Source organism: Stegodyphus dumicola, chromosome 3, assembly GCF_044657685.1.
Source record: "Stegodyphus dumicola isolate Sdum_Otavi_A_Nest chromosome 3, ASM4465768v1".
Lineage (NCBI taxonomy): Eukaryota > Metazoa > Arthropoda > Arachnida > Araneae > Eresidae > Stegodyphus > Stegodyphus dumicola.
In genome coordinates this window covers 184,847,975-184,871,480 of record NC_140770.1, presented here as the reverse complement: position 1 = coordinate 184,871,480, position 23,506 = coordinate 184,847,975, and the positions used below count along the sequence as shown (strand labels likewise).

Genomic DNA, 23,506 nt, shown 5'->3' with positions numbered 1-23,506 from the left:
AATTTATTCCTTTTCGTATTTTTACTTTACTTTATTTTAATTTTCTGTTTAAATTTTTTTTTTTTGGTTTTACAAAAGAAATATTTATTTTTCCAAATTTAATTTTCCTTTCCACTTTTTATTTTAAAAAAAGGTGTTACTACATTTTTAACTTAATTTTTTTACAAAAGTAATATTTAGTTTCATAATTTTAATTTTTTTTTAGTTTTTTTGTTTACACAAATGTTTTTTTTTTTTTTTTTTTTTTTTTTTTTTTTTTGTTACATTTTTATTTTACCCTTAACTTTTCCCCTTGTTTTAAATACAATACGATGTTACATTTCCATTTCTCCAAAAGTAAACTTACCTACATTTCTGTGTCTTTGAAATTTTAAGCTGGAATTTACATGCATATAACTTCACTAGATAATATTTTCTGTAACATTAAGCCAATATACACAATGCTCTTTCTATATAGTTTAACTAGAATACTACATTTCTTACTTTTTTACTACTAAGTTGGAGATACTCAGAACTTTTCCTTCTAATGCATTGTACTAACTATTAATGACTGTATTAACTTTTTGGCCAACTATACAAAACTTTGTTGATTCCCTTTTACACGTCTTACTTTTATTCAAAGGATTCACCAAACTATGTCTGACAAATGTAATTTTTACACTTTCCATTTACACATTTACCCTTATATTTAACTTATAAAACATATTCATGCTGTATTTCTGATTCCTTTTCCCCATAATAAATACAGACTTACACATGTTTCTTTATTGTAAGACCCACTGACTTTAAACAAATCTTACAAGGAGCAATAAATTTTCATGGTATGAAGCCACTCAAACCAATGCATGGAGCATTTCTACCCAGTTAAGTTTAGATACATACCAATAGTACTTCATTTCTTCTTATTTTACTCTACAGACATTTATACATATATATTCAGAAAACTCCCTTTTATTCAGTAAGATTCATTTAATTTACTAACACAAATTTTGCTAACTCTTTGAAATATTTTACAAAAAATATCTTATATTTTCTTGCACACATCCTTCTTAAATCACCAAACATACACTGAACCTTGATTTTTCCTTCATGTGAAAACGTCACTCGGATTCTTAATATGATTCCCCTATTTACCGCAGAACTTTATAAACACTACTCTATTTGAACTTATCACAGCCTTACTCTCGTAACAAAGAAAAGAAGATTGAATTATATTTTAACTACAGACAAGAATATCCACATTGTAACGTATTATTTTAAATTTGAATTATAGTCACATTTGTGAAGGAGAATTTAAAGTCTATAATACACATGGAATTAATATTCAGCCATGGCAATGAAACTTTATCGATTTTTTCTCAACTTGGAATATAAAAATTTGTTAACTTGGAATATTTTTAACGTATTCATTGTAAATTAACTGAAAAATACCCATATTTCACATTTTCAATAATTTATTTAGCACTGAACTCTTACAGCCTTTTGAGAACGAAATTTAATTTATCATACCTGACAAATGATTCCTACATAGTAATGATACATTACACGAAATATTGAGTAGAGTTCCAAATAATGATCTAACATAGTAATTAACATAAAAGACCTAACACAAATAATTTTAAGATAGAAATTTCAAACTGACATTGCTTAACTCTTACAGCTTTATTTGATATTTAACGTCTCATAGATAGTAAATAAACCTACACACAAATAATTATACATAACAGGTAATAATGACAGAAACTCCATATAATCTACTATAATTACCAACTTTAAAAATTTTAACGCTTTTTAATATGTCACAAGAAAGACTACACTTTCAAAAAAGCATTATTTTAATTAAACATTGGAGTCATACAATCCTGCGCACATGTTTTTATTTATCATGAGCATGACACATAATAAGTAAATAAAATATATTTCACAAACTACGAAAAGCATTTCTCTTTTAACCGACTGTAATCTTAAGAAAAGGTGTAGTATGGAATGCTTAGAACACTCAGTGCCACAGTTCCTCATTTCCCCACGCATTAACCAAAATATACTTTAAAATGTACTTTAAAATCAGTTAAACAAATTCAAATGTTAGTATTCAAACAGGAATACTTCACAAATTAGATGAAAGAGAGGTACACAATGAACTTGAGTGATAAATACAGAAAAGCATGTAAGGACCGAGAAAAAGATGTATTCGTGGAGAACTTTTTAAGATAAAAACTTGCTCTATTTTTGCACATGGGTTACATTTTGCATTTCAGATTAAGGAAGCATTCAAGATAATTCCTGTATAACTAGGGTTTTTATTCACACTTGTTAGTAATGTAATTTATTAGAACAGTCGCAGATATATAGGACAAGTATGCCATTTCCAAGGAAAACAATTTTCCAAGACAGACATTAATAGTGAAATATAAAATGGAATATGAAAATGCCATATTTCCAACAAAATTAGTATCTGAGTATGCAAAAACATGAAAAAAAAAAAACGAATATTTTTTCTGAAAATGCTCCGAATGGTTTAAGTCAGGATTAGTTTCATGAACAGAGCATGAAAAATAATGATGAATTTTTAATTTTATTTTGTCTGTAGTACATTTTCCATTTGGTTGACTGTACTTTACATTTAGACGCAAGTTGATAAATCAGAGTGATTTTGTGTTTTAAAGCTTCAGATTCAGAAATAATACAACTCAAAAGCAAAAAGATTAAAACGACAAGAGAATATACTGCAAGCAAGCGAGCGTGATAAATGACTTTTTGGGCTGATTTTCATGAATTCATAGATCGGGTGCAAAATTTTAATGCACTGTATATGAACTATTTTTCAAATGTATTACGATCACTGTTTTCCAACTTTACATAGACTTTAAGTATGTAATGTTGCGCGCTTCCAACCTGCACGCAACAATAGTGGTGACTGCTAAGAACTGGAAAGTAGACAAAGTCTTGAGAAGGGTTTAAATCCCTTTTTATTCAACTTTAGAAATTACAAATGCGTGCTCTTGACGCTCAGAAATTACGCCGACCCGGCGCTAAAATAAAAATAAGAAACTAAAAAAAAGAATACTAACAAGTGGCTAACTACGAGGCTCTCTAAACGTAACTAACCTCACCGCGTTCTAAGATACCGCTGATAATTCAGCAAACTTCTGAATATTGCGTTGAAAGATTAACAATCTGTCGAGGCAAGCACACAGCCCGAAACGCGTGGTTCTTCACTTTCTAACTAGCCACCTCCACGCTCGTGAAGCAAGAACACACCTTCGAACTCGTTTCCCTTCTATTTAACTCAGATTATTTACATACTCTTGCATTGGCAATTCCAGGGGAAAGTAAGGCTTGACAGGAAAGATAGTTTAAACTTAAAATAAATGTTAGTTAAAATAAATATAAACCCTACAAGTAAACATTTCATGTTAATTTACCATTTTTTCCTGAGATTTATCTACGTATTTACTAAATTTTTGCATTTCGTTTATAAATATAATACCAAAAGGACATAAGAGAACATTTGTTTCTTGAAAATTTCCATAATTTTACCCAACTGTTATTTCTTTCATAGCTTTGAAGTAACCTTTTAAACACATAGTTATCTTGTATTAACCAGACAGCCGTTGGTCTTGCCAATGTCTGAGGGAAGTCACAAAGCTACAGAATTTAAGTAATATTTTACCAGTACGGAGAACTTCTTACGGCGTTTTTGATGAAAATTGACCGAATTTAGTAGTTCATTACTAACCTAAGAGTCTTTAACTATTTTTTTATTCGAAAAAAACACACCAGAAATTATCATCAAGATTTTCCATACAGATATATTGTACTACTTTTCATGCCATTACATTTCAAATGAAATTTGATTCATTGTCAGATAGTTAAATGTTTGTTATTTTTTCGCATACGAATGCATTTTCGTGTCTCACATACGCTCATTACATATGATTTAACAAAATTACGAACAAGTTAGAAGTTAAATGAATATTTCCTGAAATACTGTACATTTCATTCCGGAAAGTTTACATGAGTACCTTCATTTCGAAACCCCCAATGTTTCTTTTCCTGAATTCAAAGTAAATTTTGAGTGTAGAATTTTCAGTTTTTGACAGAAGTTATTTGTGGGTGGCTGTGATGTGTTCGTGTTTTTATAAACCGTTTTTGTGAAACACCCTATTGGTAACTTTTAGAACAGTTTGAATATTACCATTTTTTACCTTACTGCCACTGCAAATCATTGAATTTTCAAATATGTTCCTTTTTTATCGTTTACAGTGCCTCGTAAAGTCTTGAGAACAAATTTTTACTAAATAGTTTTATCATTCGATTTAATAATTTTGTTACACGTTTGGAAGATTTAATTTCACTATCACGCTAAACCAGAAGTTAAGAAAAGAAATGTAATTTTTATCTTAGTATTCTATGGGGATAGATTAATTTTCTCTGACATTGACGTATTCGTATGTAGATAATAGAGACTTTTAACCCAGCTCATACAGACTTGGAATATTTTCTCTAAGTCACCACGATGACTGACTTGCATTGTCATAGACGTTTTTCTCGTGAAATATATTTCTTTCTTAAAAGTTTATATACTAATTTCTTTAGAAACATGTCTTAGGAAATACCTCATCTTCATAAGAAACATCAGCGCTTTGATTGAAATTAATAATAAAATAAGAATCATTGTTTTGTAAATATATTTCTTTTTCTATACTCAAAAGTTTCTTCTTTATCATATTCGAAATGAACAATTAACTGTACATAACTAATATATTGTATTGATGAACCAGAGTTATATTTTAACTTATTGCGTTACATTTCAAGTGAATGTGTTTTATTTCCGCTTTTTCCAAAGAATTTCGTAGACACATATGTTCAGTAGAGAATATTTTCCTAACTTAAAAGTATTATTACCAAAATAGAAAAATATGCAAAAGTTTCCTAAAAATTTGTATATTTGTTTTTTTACAAACATGGACACGAATGCCCACATTTAATTACTTAATGTGTACTTCCCTAGGTCAGAACTAAAATTTCGAACGAAAATTTTTTAAATAATGTCATATTCCATAAAATTTATGTCTTTGTGATGTCATTGTCTTTTCGCAAACGTTTTGAGAGTAGACGTTTAGACAATTCGAAACTGTTATCTCTTTGCTATTGGAAACTATCTTTGCTGTTGGTATATGCCAATGAATTCTCGATACTTTTTTCTCTTGGTTTATCTTCAGCTTATAAGTTATTTAAATACTTAAAAATATATTTGTAGATCTTTTATGTTGACACTTGTGATAGATTTTTTGGACGTTTTGGGAAAATGTATTTTATTCACGTGAATGAAACTGATGTTTTCTTGAAATTTTATTATTCAGAGTATTAGTCAATCATGATAGAATGCCGGATTTGTTCTCTTTATTCAACATTCATATCAACTTCGGTATTCCAAATCCCTCACGCAAAATGTAATTTTTCTATCAGTAATAGGAAAACGAATGGAATAAATGCAGGTTATGCAGACACAAGGTAAAAATCCGGAAGTAAAAGAAATTCTCCAAATCTAGACAATTTAGTAGAATGTGCAAATATTCATCCTATTCGAAGCTTATTTTTTGAATTACATAGCATATAAAATGTAAATTTAATAAAAGGAGATATAATGAAGATCAAGTATTCTGCAAAATCTGGATGTTAATTATAGAAAATTAGTTATAGAGCAGGTTTTCGTAAAAAGTGGCTCCAGCGGAGGAGACATGCCGGCAATCTCCTGAAACTCTAAGTGGGCATTTGATCTTCGCTCTTACGTAGAATTTACAATTCTACTTAGCTTTTGTAAGAGCAAAGATCAGGTGCTCACTTAGAGCTTCAGAGGCCCACCAGCGGCCGAGCGGTAAAGTCGCTGAACAGTGGTAGTTCGGTCCGAGGTTCGAATCCCGCGAACGGACTGGCTGCATGGGCGTTTTCGTGGTTTTCCCCATGTGTAACGTGTATACGAGCCAGTTTCCCCTAGAAAGTCCTCCACGAAAGGCATCCCTCCCATTAGGCAGATAGCCCTCGTGTGCTTTGCCATAATTAAATACACACACACTTAGAGCTTCAGAAGACTGCTGGCGTGTTTCCTCCGCTGGAGCCACTTTTTACGAAAACCTGCTCTATAACTAATTTTGTATAATTACCATCCAGATTTTGCAGAATACTTGATCTTCATTATATCTCTTTTTATTAAATTTACATTTTATATTCTATGTAATTCAAAAAATAAGCTTCGAATAGGATGAATATTTGCACATTCTACTGAATTGTTTAGATCTGAAGAATGTCTTTTACTTCCAGATTTTTTATCTTATGTCTGCATAACCTGCATTTATTCCATTCGTCTTCCTATTACTGATAGAAAAATTACATTTTGCGTGAGGGATTTGGAATACCGAAGTTCATATGAATGTTGAATAAAGAGAACAAATCCGGCATTCTTTCGTAATTGACTAACACTCTGAATAATAAAATTTTAAGAAAACATCAGTTTCATTCACGTGAATAAAATACATTTTCCAAAAACGTCAAAAAAAATCTATCACAAGTGTCAACATAAAAGATCTAAAAATATATTTTTAAGTATTTAAATAACTCATAAGCTGAAGATAAACCAAGAGAAAAAAGTATCGAGAATTCATTGGCATATACCAACAGCAAAGTTAAATAGTTTCCAATAGCAAAGAGAAAACAGTTTCGAAATGTCTAAACGTCTACTCTCAAAACGTTTGCGAAAAGACGATGATATCACAAAGACATAAATATTTTGGAATATGACATTATTTAAAAAATTTTCGTTCGAAATTTTAGTTCTGATATAGGAAAATACACATTAAGTAATTAAATGTGGTATTCGTGTACATGTTTTTAAAAAACAAATATATAAAATTTTCGGAAAATTTTGCATATTTTTCTATTTTGGTAATAATATTTTTAAGTTAGGAAAATATTCTCTACTGAACATATGTGTCTACGAAATTCTTTGGAAAAAGTGGAAAGTAAATAATCATTTCGATACTTCGCTAGAAATCAAGTGTTATAGTTAGAAAACGCTTTAAAAATTAACCAAGAGGACAACAAAGTACATATATAAACTATTTTGCTAATCGGTTATGACCTTTTAAATAGGATATATCCAGAATCTTCAAAATTAATAATGAAACGATCAATTTAACCCTTGAAATTTTACTAAAGAAGTCTCTGTAATAGTAAAATGCTGGTTAAAATTGTGCTAACAGAAGGAAAAAATATGCTTTTTTTTAAAATATTCGCATGATATGTAATAAAAATGAAAGCATGGCCCCGGTTCAGCAATGCAATACAAGGCGTTAAGGAAAAAAGTTTCTAAACTGAGTTTCTTTATCACGTACGAAGTGTATTGAAAGAGCGAAAATTAGTAATATATTAGCAGTGGATTAGGAAACAAATTTTCAAAGATAATACTGTGGTATGAAAATTAATCAAAAAGTATAATATGTAAAACGTTTTCTTCGTAATAAGTTATGAATGTTTCCGTTTCAGTAGAATGAAGTTAGAAAGTACAAATTTTGTAATGAAACACTCATTTAAGCTTTTAAGATTTTATTAAAAGATGCAATAAAACATATTCACTTTGAAATATAATGCAGTAAGGTAAAATATAACTCTGGCTCATCAATAGAATATATTAGTTATGTACAATTAATTGTTCATTTCGAATATGATAAAGAAGAAACTTTTGAGTCAAAGAGAAATATATTTACAAAACAATGATTCTTATTTTATTATTAATTTCAATCAAAGCGCTGATGTTTCTTATGAAGATGAGGTATTTTCTTAGACATGTTTCTAAAGAAATTAGTATATAAACTTTTAAGAAAGAAATATATTTCACGAGAAAAACGTCTATGACAATGCAAGTCAGTCATCGTGGTGACTTAGAGAAAATATTCCAAGTCTGTATGAGCTGGGTTAAAAGTCTCTATTATCTACATACGAATACGTCAATGTCAGAGAAAATTAATCTATCCCCATAGAATACTAAGATAAAAATTACATTTCTTTTCTTAACTTCTGGTTTAGCGTGATAGTGAAGTTAAATCTTCCAAACGTGTAACAAAATTATTAAATCGAATGATAAAACTATTTAGTAAAAATTTGTTCTCAAGACTGTACGAGGCACTGTAAACGATAAAAAAGGAAAATATATGAAAATTCAATGATTTGCAGTGGCAGTAAGGTAAAAAATGGTAATATTCAAACTGTTCTAAAGGTTACCAATAGGGTGTTTCACAAAAACGGTTTATGAAAACACGAACACATCACAGCCACCCACAAATAACTTCTGTCAAAAACTGAAAATTCTACACTCAAAATCTGCTTTGAATTCAGGAAAAGAAACATTGGGGGTTTCGAAATGAAGGTACTCATGTAAACTTTCCGGAATGAAATGTACAGTATTTCAGGAAATATTCATTTAACTTCTAACTTGTTCGTAATTTTGTTAAATCATATGTAATGAGCGTATGTGAGACACGAAAATGCATTCGTATGCGAAAAAATAACAAAAATTTAACTATCTGACAATGAATCAAATTTCATTTGAAATGTAATGGCATGAAAAGTAGTACAATATATCTGTATGGAAAATCTTGATGATAATTTCTGGTGTGTTTTTTTCGAATAAAAAAAATAGTTAAAGGCTCCTAGGTTAGTAATGAACTACTAAATTCGGTCAATTTTCCTCAAAAACGCAGTAAGAAGTTCTCAGTACTGGTAAAATATTACTTAAATTCTGTAGCTTTGTGACTTCCCTCAGACATTGGCAAGACCAACGGCTGTCTGGTCAATACAAGATAACTATGTGTTTAAAAGGTTACTTCAAAGCTATGAAAGAAATAACAGTTGGGTAAAATTATGGAAATTTTCAAGAAACAAATGTTCTCTTATGTCCTTTTGGTATTATATTTATAAACGAAATGCAAAAATTTAGTAAATACGTAGATAAATTTCAGGAAAAAATGGTAAATTAACATGAAATGTTTACTTGTAGGGTTTATATTTATTTTAACTAACATTTATTTTAAGTTTAAACTATCTTTCCTGTCAAGCCTTACTTTCCCCTGGAATTGCCAATGCAAGAGTATGTAAATAATCTGAGTTAAATAGAAGGGAAACGAGTTCGAAAGTGTGCTTTTCTTGCTTCACGAGCGTGGAGGTGGCTAGTTAGAAATTGAAGAACCACGCGTTTCGGGCTGTGTGCTTGCCTCGACAGATTGTTAATCTTTCAACGCAATATTCAGAAGTTTGCTGAATTATCAGCGGTATCTTAGAACGCGGTGAGGTTAGTTACGTTTAGAGAGCCTCGTAGTTAGTCACTTGTTAGTATTCTTTTTTTCAGTTTCTTATTTTTATTTTACCGCCCGGTCGGCGTAGTTTCTGAGCGTCAAGAGCACTCATTTGTAATTTCTAAAGTTGAATAAAAAGGGATTTAAACCCTTCTCAAGACTTTGTCTACTTTCCAGTTCTTAGCAGTCACCACTATTGTTGCGTGCAGGTTGGAAGCGCGCAACATTACATACTTAAAGTCTATGTAAAGTTGGAAAACAGTGATCGTAATACATTTGAAAAATAGTTCATATACAGTGCATTAAAATTTTGCACCCGATCTATGAATTCATGAAAATCAGCCCAAAAAGTCATTTATCACGCTCGCTTGCTTGCAGTATATTCTCTTGTCGTTTTAATCTTTTTGCTTTTGAGTTGTATTATTTCTGAATCTGAAGCTTTAAAACACAAAATCACTCTGATTTATCAACTTGCGTCTAAATGTAAAGTACAGTCAACCAAATGGAAAATGTACTACAGACAAAATAAAATTAAAAATTCATCATTATTTTTCATGCTCTGTTCATGAAACTAATCCTAACTTAAACCATTCGGAGCATTTTCAGAAAAAATATTCGTTTTTTTTTTTTCATGTTTTTGCATACTCAGATACTAATTTTGTTGGAAATATGGCATTTTCATATTCCATTTTATATTTCACTATTAATGTCTGTCTTGGAAAATTGTTTTCCTTGGAAATGGCATACTTGTCCTATATATCTGCGACTGTTCTAATAAATTACATTACTAACAAGTGTGAATAAAATCCCTAGTTATACAGGAATTATCTTGAATGCTTCCTTAATCTGAAATGCAAAATGTAACCCATGTGCAAAAATAGAGCAAGTTTTTATCTTAAAAAGTTCTCCACGAATACATCTTTTTCTCGGTCCTTACATGCTTTTCTGTATTTATCACTCAAGTTCATTGTGTACCTCTCTTTCATCTAATTTGTGAAGTATTCCTGTTTGAATACTAACATTTGAATTTGTTTAACTGATTTTAAAGTACATTTTAAAGTATATTTTGGTTAATGCGTGGGGAAATGAGGAACTGTGGCACTGAGTGTTCTAAGCATTCCATACTACACCTTTTCTTAAGATTACAGTCGGTTAAAAGAGAAATGCTTTTCGTAGTTTGTGAAATATATTTTATTTACTTATTATGTGTCATGCTCATGATAAATAAAAACATGTGCGCAGGATTGTATGACTCCAATGTTTAATTAAAATAATGCTTTTTTGAAAGTGTAGTCTTTCTTGTGACATATTAAAAAGCGTTAAAATTTTTAAAGTTGGTAATTATAGTAGATTATATGGAGTTTCTGTCATTATTACCTGTTATGTATAATTATTTGTGTGTAGGTTTATTTACTATCTATGAGACGTTAAATATCAAATAAAGCTGTAAGAGTTAAGCAATGTCAGTTTGAAATTTCTATCTTAAAATTATTTGTGTTAGGTCTTTTATGTTAATTACTATGTTAGATCATTATTTGGAACTCTACTCAATATTTCGTGTAATGTATCATTACTATGTAGGAATCATTTGTCAGGTATGATAAATTAAATTTCGTTCTCAAAAGGCTGTAAGAGTTCAGTGCTAAATAAATTATTGAAAATGTGAAATATGGGTATTTTTCAGTTAATTTACAATGAATACGTTAAAAATATTCCAAGTTAACAAATTTTTATATTCCAAGTTGAGAAAAAATCGATAAAGTTTCATTGCCATGGCTGAATATTAATTCCATGTGTATTATAGACTTTAAATTCTCCTTCACAAATGTGACTATAATTCAAATTTAAAATAATACGTTACAATGTGGATATTCTTGTCTGTAGTTAAAATATAATTCAATCTTCTTTTCTTTGTTACGAGAGTAAGGCTGTGATAAGTTCAAATAGAGTAGTGTTTATAAAGTTCTGCGGTAAATAGGGGAATCATATTAAGAATCCGAGTGACGTTTTCACATGAAGGAAAAATCAAGGTTCAGTGTATGTTTGGTGATTTAAGAAGGATGTGTGCAAGAAAATATAAGATATTTTTTGTAAAATATTTCAAAGAGTTAGCAAAATTTGTGTTAGTAAATTAAATGAATCTTACTGAATAAAAGGGAGTTTTCTGAATATATATGTATAAATGTCTGTAGAGTAAAATAAGAAGAAATGAAGTACTATTGGTATGTATCTAAACTTAACTGGGTAGAAATGCTCCATGCATTGGTTTGAGTGGCTTCATACCATGAAAATTTATTGCTCCTTGTAAGATTTGTTTAAAGTCAGTGGGTCTTACAATAAAGAAACATGTGTAAGTCTGTATTTATTATGGGGAAAAGGAATCAGAAATACAGCATGAATATGTTTTATAAGTTAAATATAAGGGTAAATGTGTAAATGGAAAGTGTAAAAATTACATTTGTCAGACATAGTTTGGTGAATCCTTTGAATAAAAGTAAGACGTGTAAAAGGGAATCAACAAAGTTTTGTATAGTTGGCCAAAAAGTTAATACAGTCATTAATAGTTAGTACAATGCATTAGAAGGAAAAGTTCTGAGTATCTCCAACTTAGTAGTAAAAAAGTAAGAAATGTAGTATTCTAGTTAAACTATATAGAAAGAGCATTGTGTATATTGGCTTAATGTTACAGAAAATATTATCTAGTGAAGTTATATGCATGTAAATTCCAGCTTAAAATTTCAAAGACACAGAAATGTAGGTAAGTTTACTTTTGGAGAAATGGAAATGTAACATCGTATTGTATTTAAAACAAGGGGAAAAGTTAAGGGTAAAATAAAAATGTAACAAAAAAAAAAAAAAAAAAAAACATTTGTGTAAACAAAAAAACTAAAAAAAAATTAAAATTATGAAACTAAATATTACTTTTGTAAAAAAATTAAGTTAAAAATGTAGTAACACCTTTTTTTAAAATAAAAAGTGGAAAGGAAAATTAAATTTGGAAAAATAAATATTTCTTTTGTAAAACCAAAAAAAAAAAAATTTAAACAGAAAATTAAAATAAAGTAAAGTAAAAATACGAAAAGGAATAAATTTTGGGGGAAAAAAAAACTTTTGCAAAATAAAAAGTGAAAAGGAAAAATTCAATTCGTAAATAAAAATATTACTTTTGTAAAACCAAAAAGAAAGTTAAACAAAATATTAAAATAAAGTAAAGTAAAAATACGAAAAGGAAAAAATTTTGGAAAAAAAAAAAAACTTTTGCAAAATAAAAAAGTGAAAAGGAAAAATTCAATTCGTAAAAATAAATATTACTTTTGTAAAACCAAAAAGAAAATTAAATATAAAAAAAAAATAAACTTTGCAAGATAAAAAGTAAAAAGAAAATTTAAATTCACTTTTGTTGGAAGTAAACGTCAATTTGCGAAAGTTAAAAATAAAATTTATGCTTGGGAAAGGGAAAAAAATGAAATAAAAATTAATAAATTAACTAATAACTTAAAAAAAAGTAAGAATGAGATGAAAAATGAAAACAATTAAAAATATCTTAATAATAAAAAAAAATTAAACTGTGGGAAAATCTTACATTTAAAACAGCAATGAATAAAGTAATGATTAAGAAGCCAAAAGAAATCCTAGCCGTCGTGTAAAAACAAATGTGTGACGCGGTTTTCATGTCAAAGCGCATGCGCAGACTTTCAGCCTTATGTCATCAATGGTGCAAAAAGTCAAAGGGCAAAGTTAAAAATAAAATTTATGCTTGGGAAAGGGAAAAAAATGAAATAAAAATTAATAAATTAACTAATAACTTAAAAAAAAGTAAGAATGAGATGAAAAATGAAAACAATTAAAAATATCTTAATAATAAAAAAAAATTAAATTGTGGGAAAATCTTACATTTAAAACAGCAATGAATAAAGTAATGATTAAGAAGCCAAAAGAAATCCTAGCCGTCATGTAAAAACAAATGTGTGACGCAGTTTTCATGTCAAAGCGCATGCGCAGACTTTCAGCCTTATGTCATCAATGGTGCAAAAAGTCAAAGGGCCAAAGAGGGTTTCAAATAACGAGTCTGATAAGAGGACCGGGTAGCCGAGCGGTAAAGCGCTAGACTCCCATTCCAGGGATAGCGAGTTCGAATCTCAGCCGTGGAGTTATTTTTTAAAATACAGGGAAAATGATACTAAATTCATTAAAAATGGATTAAAATATAATGGAATCAATTAAAACTAATTAAAACTAATGACGGATTAAATAATTAAAATGTATCGTATAAAAATGAGTAAATAATTAAAAGTAATGACGTATTAAATAATTAAAAACAATAAATTAAAAGTGGTGTCCTGCCAAACACGTGGTTAAGAGCTCGTTGCCATAAACATAAAAAATAGTGTCGTTGCCACAAAAAATAAAAACTTTGAAAACGTAAAATCGTTGCCACAGAATCAAAACGAAAGTTTGATTATGTCATTCCATGACGTGATACAAGATGGCGCTGGTGTCGTCACTTCCGGTTCCAGGCCCCTCTGGATACTGCCCACGCTCCTTTTCTGTGACGTCACTTCCGCCGCCCGGTTACCTGCGCTTACTACTGGTATGTTTTAATTTTAAAACTAATGGTATATAAAGAAATAATAAGCAAATCGTAAAACTTATATGAATATTGAAGCAAATGAAAAGTAAGAAAATTAGTAAGATAGGATACGAAAGACAAAAGAAATGCAGATATTGAATAGACACATATACAGGCAAATACACACATTTACCTAATATACACACATATACAAGCAAAAACATATCTCGGGCAATTTGGAATTTATATTTTGTTGACTTTTACGCCTGTTATCGAATTTAATATAGCTTAATATTTAGAGTTTAGTTTTTCGCATCATTTTAAAAATAAAGGATAATGCAAATTTAGAGTATACAGAAATAAACACTTTAATTTAATGATAAAAGAATGGATTGGATTGGATTATTTAACTATGGCAAAGCACACGAGGGCTATCTGCCTAAAGGGAAGGATGCCTTCGTGGAGGACTTTTTAAGAGAAACTGGCCACACGTTACACATGGGGAAAACCACGAAAACGCCATGCAGCCAGCCCGTTTGCGGGATTCGAACCTCGGACCGAACTACCAGTGTTCAGCGTTTTTACCGCTCGGCCGTTGGTGGGCAATAAAAGAATGAAAGGACATAAGAAAAATTTGTATTTTAGGCAGAATTAGAGCTATAAAAACCGAAGATAATGGAATTACAGATATTTAAACATACATAAGCACAAAAATTGACAATTAAAACTTTTATATTTTTAATTTTAATGTATTTCATTACTTTCCTGTCAATTACAATTTAAACTGCAGTATAGTTTTCATTGTTTCTAAGCCGTATAATTAAATTCTCAAATAAGAATGTTTCAAAAATATTTTAAATGTATGCAATAAAACACGAAAAGCATTAATATAAATAAAGTTTTCAATAATTTTAGACACTTATTTCGTTTGTTAAACAATTTGTTTATGTTTTGAATTATTGGAGTTCAGATTTTGCCGATGAATTTTCAGTTCGAAGACATTAGACATTAGAAATACATATGAAGAACTTTAAAAGAAAAAAAAAAAAAAAAAAATCATGTTTGCATCATCTCTTAGACAATATAGACAAAATATGTGAACTATTTCATCTGCAATCTTTTCTCCTGAAAAACAACTTCTGTTTCGAATTCATACATATCCTTATCAGAATACCTTTATTCAAGCCAAGAAGTAATTCGTTTAACAGATGTTTTCTAAAATTAAGCCACAGGACAATAAATGATATTAATGCATATCAATCGACATAATGGACCTACTTTAACACTATTTAGTTTCTATGAATGAATTATCATGAAAGACCTCAGATTTCCCGTTTTTACATTGATTATAAATTAAACCCTATTAATTTTCTTTTTATATTCATAAATTATTTATTAATGACAAAAATATGAAAAATGAAACAGAAATCTCTATGAAAAGTTTTTCGTTTTCTTGGTATTAGAAGTTTAGTTTAGCATAATCGGGGATCACCCAATTTTTTAGTGTTGTTTAAATGACAATTTGGTTTAAAGTACATTTGCTTTGCTCTTTATTTGTAATTGCTTTTGAATTTCGGATTTGCATATGATGGCTTTAAACCAATTTACTTTTTTTTTTGAAAGGTCAATTTGCATAATGAAAAGTTTTATGATTTTTTTTAGTAGTCAATTTGGCACAATGTTATGTTTTATTCTTTTTTCCAAGTGTTTCGAAAGCGTTGTAGAGAAAATTCACGTACATTTCAGATTCGATTTTTCTGTTTTATACGAATTTTAATGTCTTAAATGAAAATTTAATTGATTCTTTTTACGGTTTTAGATTTCAAATGAACCAGGACAACAAAATATGTTTACGAAACGTATTAATCGACTATTATGAAGCTTTAATTCATTTTCTCCTGATGAGTTCTGAATTGGAGTTTCAGTAAAAGGAGGATAATTTTTATAATTTCGTATGTTTTCCCTTTTGCATTTTTATTTTTCGAGTTTGTGCTACTATGAATTCTTATTTTAAATTTGTTTAGATATTGTGTTAAACCTCTTATACACGGTTGCAGTTATTTATAGCGTCAAGGAATTTCCTTCCTTTGATTCCAATTTAATTTTAACTTTAGATACTTTAAGTTTATTTTACTTCAATCCTGCAGCTATAGCGCAGGACAAGTTTAAAAAAATTTGTTTTTTATTTTTGGCCTGTCATTATGTTTCTTAATGTATGGAAACATATATTTATATTTCATATTTATCATAAAAATATTTCATGTTAATACAACAATACGTTATTAATATTAGAAGACATTTGCATTGTTAATGGTGATAAGTTTGCATTTTTAGATAAATGCATTAAAAGTTTAGTTAAATTGAATTTTTAGTAAGTTTGAAATTATAAGAATTTAGTTTATGTAATATTACAAATCAATAACTTAGCTTTATAATGAAGAATTATATTTGAGATCCCTTTCAAATTTAATTTTAAAGAAAAACTTCTTTAGGCTCTCGATGTAGTGATGTAGACTAGAGAAATGTCATTAAAATACGAGCAAGTTCAGTTTACTGTTCTGAGTCATCAGCCAATTACAAGTATACTGAAGATAGCATTCCACACTTCAACGCAGCTGTTTAGCAAAGAAAGGGACCCCCCGCCTCCACCATAAATTTCCAGTGTCCTTCCCAAGTTGAGTCACAGTAAAACTTTCATCTAAGATTTTACTGTAAAGATGTCCACTTTTCTTTCTAAAAACCTGAAACATCTGGTTTTTTTTTTTTTTTTTTCCCAGTCAAATTCTACTATTATTATTGTCATATTCCAATGGCACATAATACATGACCTGCAATATCTTTTAGCATTTTCTCTGTACTATAAATGTATTTCAGTTAATGTATAATTATTCAATATTTAACAGTAAAAATTATGGATATTCGAATAATTTTAGGAAATTCTTCCACATGTTTAGGATAAAATCATTAACAAATTTTATTGACCTGTATCCAAAGAGCTTTGAAGATGACTACTCTGTCGCATAGATTCTAAAATTAGCATAAATAAATACTTGTTTAGGAAACAAGTATAAAGTTTCTTCATAATTACAAAAAATAAAGTTGTATGAAACAAGTTTTGCGCACTTCTTAGAGAAATGCGAAAACATCATTTAATGAAAATAGATTTTTTTTTTTTTTTTTTTTTTTTTTTTTACCCCAGGTGGATCAAAAAGCAAAAATCACGATATATTTTAGGAGCATTAATATTTTTGATTATTGTTATCTTTTTTATTTACGTCTTAAAACAACTATTTCTGGCTCAGAAATTAATTACGTCAGATTTCCAGTTTTTACATTGCTTATAAATTAAGCCGTATCATTTTTATCTTAAACATTAATTTATTAATGACAAAAATATGAAAAATACATATAATGTATGGGAACATATATTAACGGAACCTATTTATGTCTTAGAAAAGTTACGCAGTGATGCCAAAATGAAAGAGAATAATGCGAAAAGCGATTTTATGAATAAAAATCGCATCATTTTCCACTAAAACGTTTTAACTAATTTTTTTTTAATTGCGAAAATTATTGAAATACATCAATAAAAGTGGGAGAATTCTTTTCCATTCGTCTGTGTAGTGAAAATTGTATTGTAAATCATATTCTTTCAGATGTTGAAATGCAACTTAAAACTATTAGGTCCAACGCTGCCATTGATATGCTTAATATTTTCAGTAATTAATTTATCGAAATTTACGAAGTAGTATATACTTTTAGTTGTATGATGTCATTTTTATTATCATTTTTATGTTATTATTCATGATTTCACGTATTGAATGCTTTGTGCAAAGTAAAGGTAGAATATAAATTAAAAGCAAAAGTGTACATTTTAAAGTTTCATTTCAAATAAGGGCCCACTAGCGGCCGAGCGCTGAACACTGGTAGTTCGGTCCGAGGTTCTAATCCCGCAAACGGACTGGCTGCATGGGTGTTTTCGTAGTTTTCCCCATGTGTAATGTATATACGAGGAAGTTTTCTTAGAAAGTCCTCCACGAAGGCATTCCTTCCCTTAGGCAGATAGCCCTCGAGACTTTGCTACAATCAGACACACACACACTTTTTTATTTCAAATAACGATTATTACTCCTCGAAGGCGTTCTTCCCCTTGAGCAAATATTCCTCGAGTGCTTTATTATTATATAATAATTCAATTCAGTTCCGTTTAAATAACATACAAATTATTGCGCATTACTGAATTCTAGGCTTAAATGTTTCACGTTGTTAAAATGAATTGTAATTTATTATATTTTTTCAAGCGAAGGGAAATTAAAATATTTCTTTCAAAACAAATTTAATATCTTCAGAATTATCTTTTACAGATTAGTGTGAATTTTTGGTAGATGAGTAATTTACAGGCTAAGAAACACCACAGCTATTCTCTTTCCTAAAGCAAATCAATTTACGAGTTCTGTGACTGCAGATTTAATTCTCGTTTAGGAATTTTAAAGAATTCTTAACCTGCACTTTATCTGCAATGTGAGAATATTTTGTAAATTTTGATATAAAAAATAGGATGAATATTGATTTACTCATTATTTCAAGTAAAAATATTCATCCATTCCATTTCCCCTCCCCATAAGTGAAGAAGTCATGAATTTCGATAAATTTAAGGGAAAAAAATTAAGTAAAATATTTGCCACTTAATGTTTAAGCAACCAGAATGAAACTTTGTGTTCTTTGTTGAAACACAACAAAACCCGTTTAATTGGGATTGCAAAGGGAGTTGTTAGCTTTGTCGCATAAAAGATGCCCCTTTTTTCTTTGACCTTGAATTCATTCAAAGATCCCTAAGAAACGGGAAATCTCTCATTTCTAAATGTGGTGTCATAAATTCTTTGCATTTTCTGGACGAGGACACCATTTCGACCTGTGGGTGGAGCAAAGTCCTTTCACGCCACGACTGCTCAACTTACGTCAATGATTTTGTGTTCTTAAGGAAGGAAAGCATACATTCTGGAGTTAGCAACTGATAGTTACGAATGATTTCCCCCTCCAGATTATTAGTCTAAAAAAGAGAAAAAAATCGATCCGCCTTTAACTTTGACATTTTGGAATATTTCATACTTCTAAAACCAAAATTTTCCCGTCCCTATACCCTGCCTTCTGGTGCGACTCCACCGTCGTTTTTTACATTGTGAGAACCATACATTCAATTCTAGGTAACGTTGTTTCGTCATAGTGGGAGAAACATACATACATTTATGCAGATTCTCCCTTATTTAATTTTTTTAAAAATAGTACAGGGTGAAATTATTTGGTGGCAACAATTTGAAAAGTGATACGCCGTTTACAGTGAACCAGCGTAATACATGTTATATTAAATTGTAAAAATCATTCACATTAATAATTCAATTTCAAGCTTAATTTAGTCCTGATTTTTGGACTTGTTTAATGGAAGTGCTAGTAACAGATTCAATATATGAACAAAATTAAACGCTTCGGAATGACATATTATGAAAATTTCGAACTGCAAATAATATACCACGTTTCCTCTTAATTTGCAAAGGTCATTCGAAATTAAGTACCAAAATCCTGTTTAGTTACTTCTTTATGTATACTTAGAAAATGTGTCTATTAATTATTCTATCATAATAACAAAGTATATAGAAATAAATTAATATACAAAATAATTACATTATAATAAATAGTTACAATTAATTTCCACTTCCACTCCCTGTTGAATTGGGATTGCAAAGGGAAAAACCTTTTCTTCAGGGTTTCGCCTTTAAAAATTTTCTGGTAAGAAACTAAGAAATACAAAGGAACTTTTCCTATTTTCTGCTGACTCCTATGCCTGAACTGAGGTAGGTCACGAAGTTACTATTTCATAGTCGAATGATGGAATATTAACTTTTGCAAACACTGAATTTAACTATATCATGTGCTTCCAAGGGCCCCTTTTCTGCGTCTTATACGGAACTGCGTCACTGCACCATATAGGAGGGCACTTAAAAACTTAAGACGAATTCTATTATATTAAAATAAGAATTCATAGTAGTACAAACTCTAAAAATAAAAATGAAAAGCGAAAGGGAAAAAAATACAAAAACATGCAAATGTAGTTCAGCAGGACATTTAAGGGCCCCCTAAACCTTCGGGCCCCTATGCGACGGCATTCCTTGCACACCCTTATTCCTTGCCCCTGGCAACGGTACTTAGAGCCATCCAATTTTGAATGACATAATCCTACAGCAAATATGGGCAACTGAAAGCCAAAATTTAAAACTTGGAATTTCTTTTATTATCGATTTCATTTTCCTTGCACACCCTTATTTACGCCTCTGGTGACACGGTTACTCAAAGTGATACTGATCTCAAGTTTGCAAACATTGTATGTTGAGTTTTGGACTCCCGCCTTTCAGCACCTGAACGTTAATTGTGCTGTTTGTTCTGGTGACAAAAGCTTAAAAATGATTTTCCTTAATCTAGATACATTTTAATAGATGGGTGAGTGCAAATCACCCACGTGCGTAATTGCGCAACACAAACGTACGCAGGGTTAATTTGATGATTGGTATAGTGCTGCCATCTGTAAGACATATAAAACATTAATGAACAATGCATTTGTGGACAACCTGCATTTAAGTACTAGATGAAATGTACAACTCAACATTAAATATCCATATTGTATATTTTATAAATTGTTCTTAAATATACCACTCAGTTTCACTTACATTTCTCTAAATAGCTATAGAATATTACTGAAATATTCACATTTAAATAAACTTGAATAATCATTTGCATACCATGACGAAGGAAACATGAATTATGTGAAACTCTAAATTTTACAGAAATACCTCTACACAAACCATATACAAGAACTCGATTCGTCTTTAAACTTGTATCAAAAGAAGAATTATATATGTCCTATAGCTAAACACTGAAGTCCCCCCCCTTAAAAAACATACAGATATATATTTTTAAAGTAATATAACTTAGATACTTTTTAGGTCCTTTTACATGGATTTTATTTCAATTTATTTATTCAATGAGAAAAAACATTACTAAAAACTATTTGTCTCCCGAATTGTAAATGATCATCAATCAATGTGGTTCTTTTCTTATTAATTTTCAACTATGAAAAAACTATTTCACATATATACTCCCAAGTAAAGCAATTATTCTTATTGAAAAAAATATCTTTTGATAAAGAAAGTAAACCCAGTCAAAGTTTGTATCCCCAAATTTTGAATAAGATTTATATCCTATTGTAAATCATTGAGCTCCATTCGTTGATTTTCCGGCGGGTTACTCGGGTTCATTTTTAAATGTAATGATAATACTGTAAAACTGGACCCCATATCAATAAAGTCAAACATTTCTTCAAAATGTTTTTATGCTTATTAATTTACGAGAAATGTATTCGTGGGTCAGATAAAATTGCTTTTAAATATTTGAGTCCGCAGATACATATGCATTTGAGGAGAGTATTATTATAACTTTCATATATATGCAATTAATTTTAGTGAAATTATGTGTGAAATTGTAGTAGCTTTTGTGTAATGCAAGACGAAATGCCTGAAACTGTGAAGCTCAATTGGAAAAATAGATAACAAGGGCAGGTACATTTAACCATGAGGTAAGTGGGAACGGCAAGCTGGCGATGTATTTGGAGACTAATTTTTGTCGCCAAATTTGGCGGGATATTGCCTTATGTCGCCATTTGGCAAACTCATGGTGACATTAGCCAATATCACGCAAAATTAAGGATGTCGCTGACATCCTTAATAATCGCCAAGAACATTAGCAACATTTTTCTGTTGTTGTCGAGTCCATATATCATAGAAGATTGGGTGCCAGAGTATCAGAGAGGCTGGACTTCGACTTCCATCCCAATTTTGAGGGAGAGTTGCCCTGAGGTGGTCCAGGGCTGCTCCACCCCTCTTCCCTACTACCAAACCCCACAAGAGGAATTTTGGTTTATCATATTTAGAGTGCCCTCATGCCGAAAAGACACTATACATTTATAAACATCCATGCCTTCTCCGGGATTCGAACCCGGGGCCTTCGGTACCAAATATTCTTCGTCTGGATGCTCTCCGTCCCTGCTCCGTCTGGATATTTTGGTCAGGTCCCAGTATAACTGTAACTGGTACTATAATTGATCCCTATATATAACTGTAACCATATCCAGCCCTTAAATGTAACTTTAACCGCATATGCCTTGCATTGACTTCGAGAAATGGATGATAACAGAAAATTATATAAGACAAGAGAGCATAGGTTCTCAGTTTTTAGTTCAAACTCGACTTCAGAGTAGTGGAAGATATTCGTACAAGAACCCTTTAGACGCACTTTTCACTGCGATTGTGTTTAACGTTCTTAGTAATTTGAAATGGTAATTATTAACTGTCCTCTTTTATACTGAGAAGAGCTGCACGAGTACTTTTGCGGAAAGTTCTAGAACTGTAAAGTGTTTCTTTTCGGAAAATACATTTTATCAAGCCATCAACGGTTATGTGTGCATTCAATCCATTAGGAACTCGTACGCACGCAATGATGTTTTTAAAAACAATCTTTTGAATTCTTAAAATGATTTAGATTAGCACACAGAGTAAAAAAGTAAAATACTTGTTTCGCTCACTTCCAAACTAAAAGAATTATAAATTCCAAATAAAATTATAGACTGTACGAAATTAAGTTTTCTTTTAGCATGTATTTAAATGTTAACATAGGCATGAATGAAGTTAATTGTGAAGCTGGTTTTAGAATTCATAAACTTACGGGAATTCCATTTTTCTTCGAGTTTAGATTTGAACCCAACTTTGGTTTAACAACAAACAACAGTGAAGAGAATTTCAGCTGAATTAAAATTAAGTTAAAAATTATTTAAAGAAATTAGTCCAACTGAAAAAAATTCAGTTTATTTAAAAAAAAAAAAAAAAAAAAAAAAAAAAAACATTCAGTTCTATCTCGACTAAACGGATTTCTTACGGAAAATGTCCCAGTAGTTCCTTTCTTCATTCACAGATGGCAGCACCATTTATTCCGGAATGAAACTTTACAGGACATCTCAATACCGAAAATCAACAATCTCCTTCCTATTCAAGAGAATAAGGTCAAATAGGGTCAAGGCTGAGTCAATTTAACGCACATCGTAAAGCAGAAGCAGACGAAGTATGGATCATAGCAATTATTTCATGATTCAAAACGAACCTTTACGGTGAAAGTTATATAAAATAATTTCATATTTTTAAAACGAATGCGGTGGACAGCAATATCAAAATATATCTTTCCTCTCTCTTAGCACAAAATCATTAGTTGGATATTACCTTCAAAGTCTGCTTTAATTTCAAATGGTAATTTTAAAATGTAATTATAATTCCACACATTGAGGTGTGTATCGAATTCCTACACCTTCCACTCTTTAATTAAAACAAATTTTTACATTTGAAGTTTTTAGAAAACATTTACAAATTACAATTTTAACTCAACAAAACAAATATTTCGTATTAGCTATGCGAAGAGTTTTGGTTAATCAAGGAAGAGTTTGTTCTATTTAAGGGAAGACATGCCATCGTGGAGTGCTTCCTAACAGCTC

General features: G+C 30.1%; 2 protein-coding genes across 4 annotated transcripts in view; one reads left to right on the top strand and one right to left on the bottom strand.

The window, feature by feature from the left end:
* Positions 1-23,506, bottom strand: part of LOC118191742 (WAP four-disulfide core domain protein 1-like) — a 159,210-nt gene that overhangs the window by 20,681 nt on the left and 115,023 nt on the right. The window contains exon 6 of one of the 2 annotated variants that reach the window (XM_035362585.2): positions 22,915-23,006. The exons of the other annotated variant lie outside the window; for it this stretch is intronic. Coding sequence (XP_035218476.1) covers positions 22,930-23,006 — 77 coding nt within the window. The 3' untranslated portion in view covers positions 22,915-22,929. Of the gene's footprint in view, positions 1-22,914; positions 23,007-23,506 lie in introns of those variants that run through there. 2 annotated transcript variants of the gene reach the window in all.
* LOC118187642 (calmodulin-alpha-like) overlaps positions 1-23,506 on the top strand; it is a 220,127-nt gene that overhangs the window by 127,147 nt on the left and 69,474 nt on the right. The gene's annotated exons all lie outside the window — the stretch shown is intronic.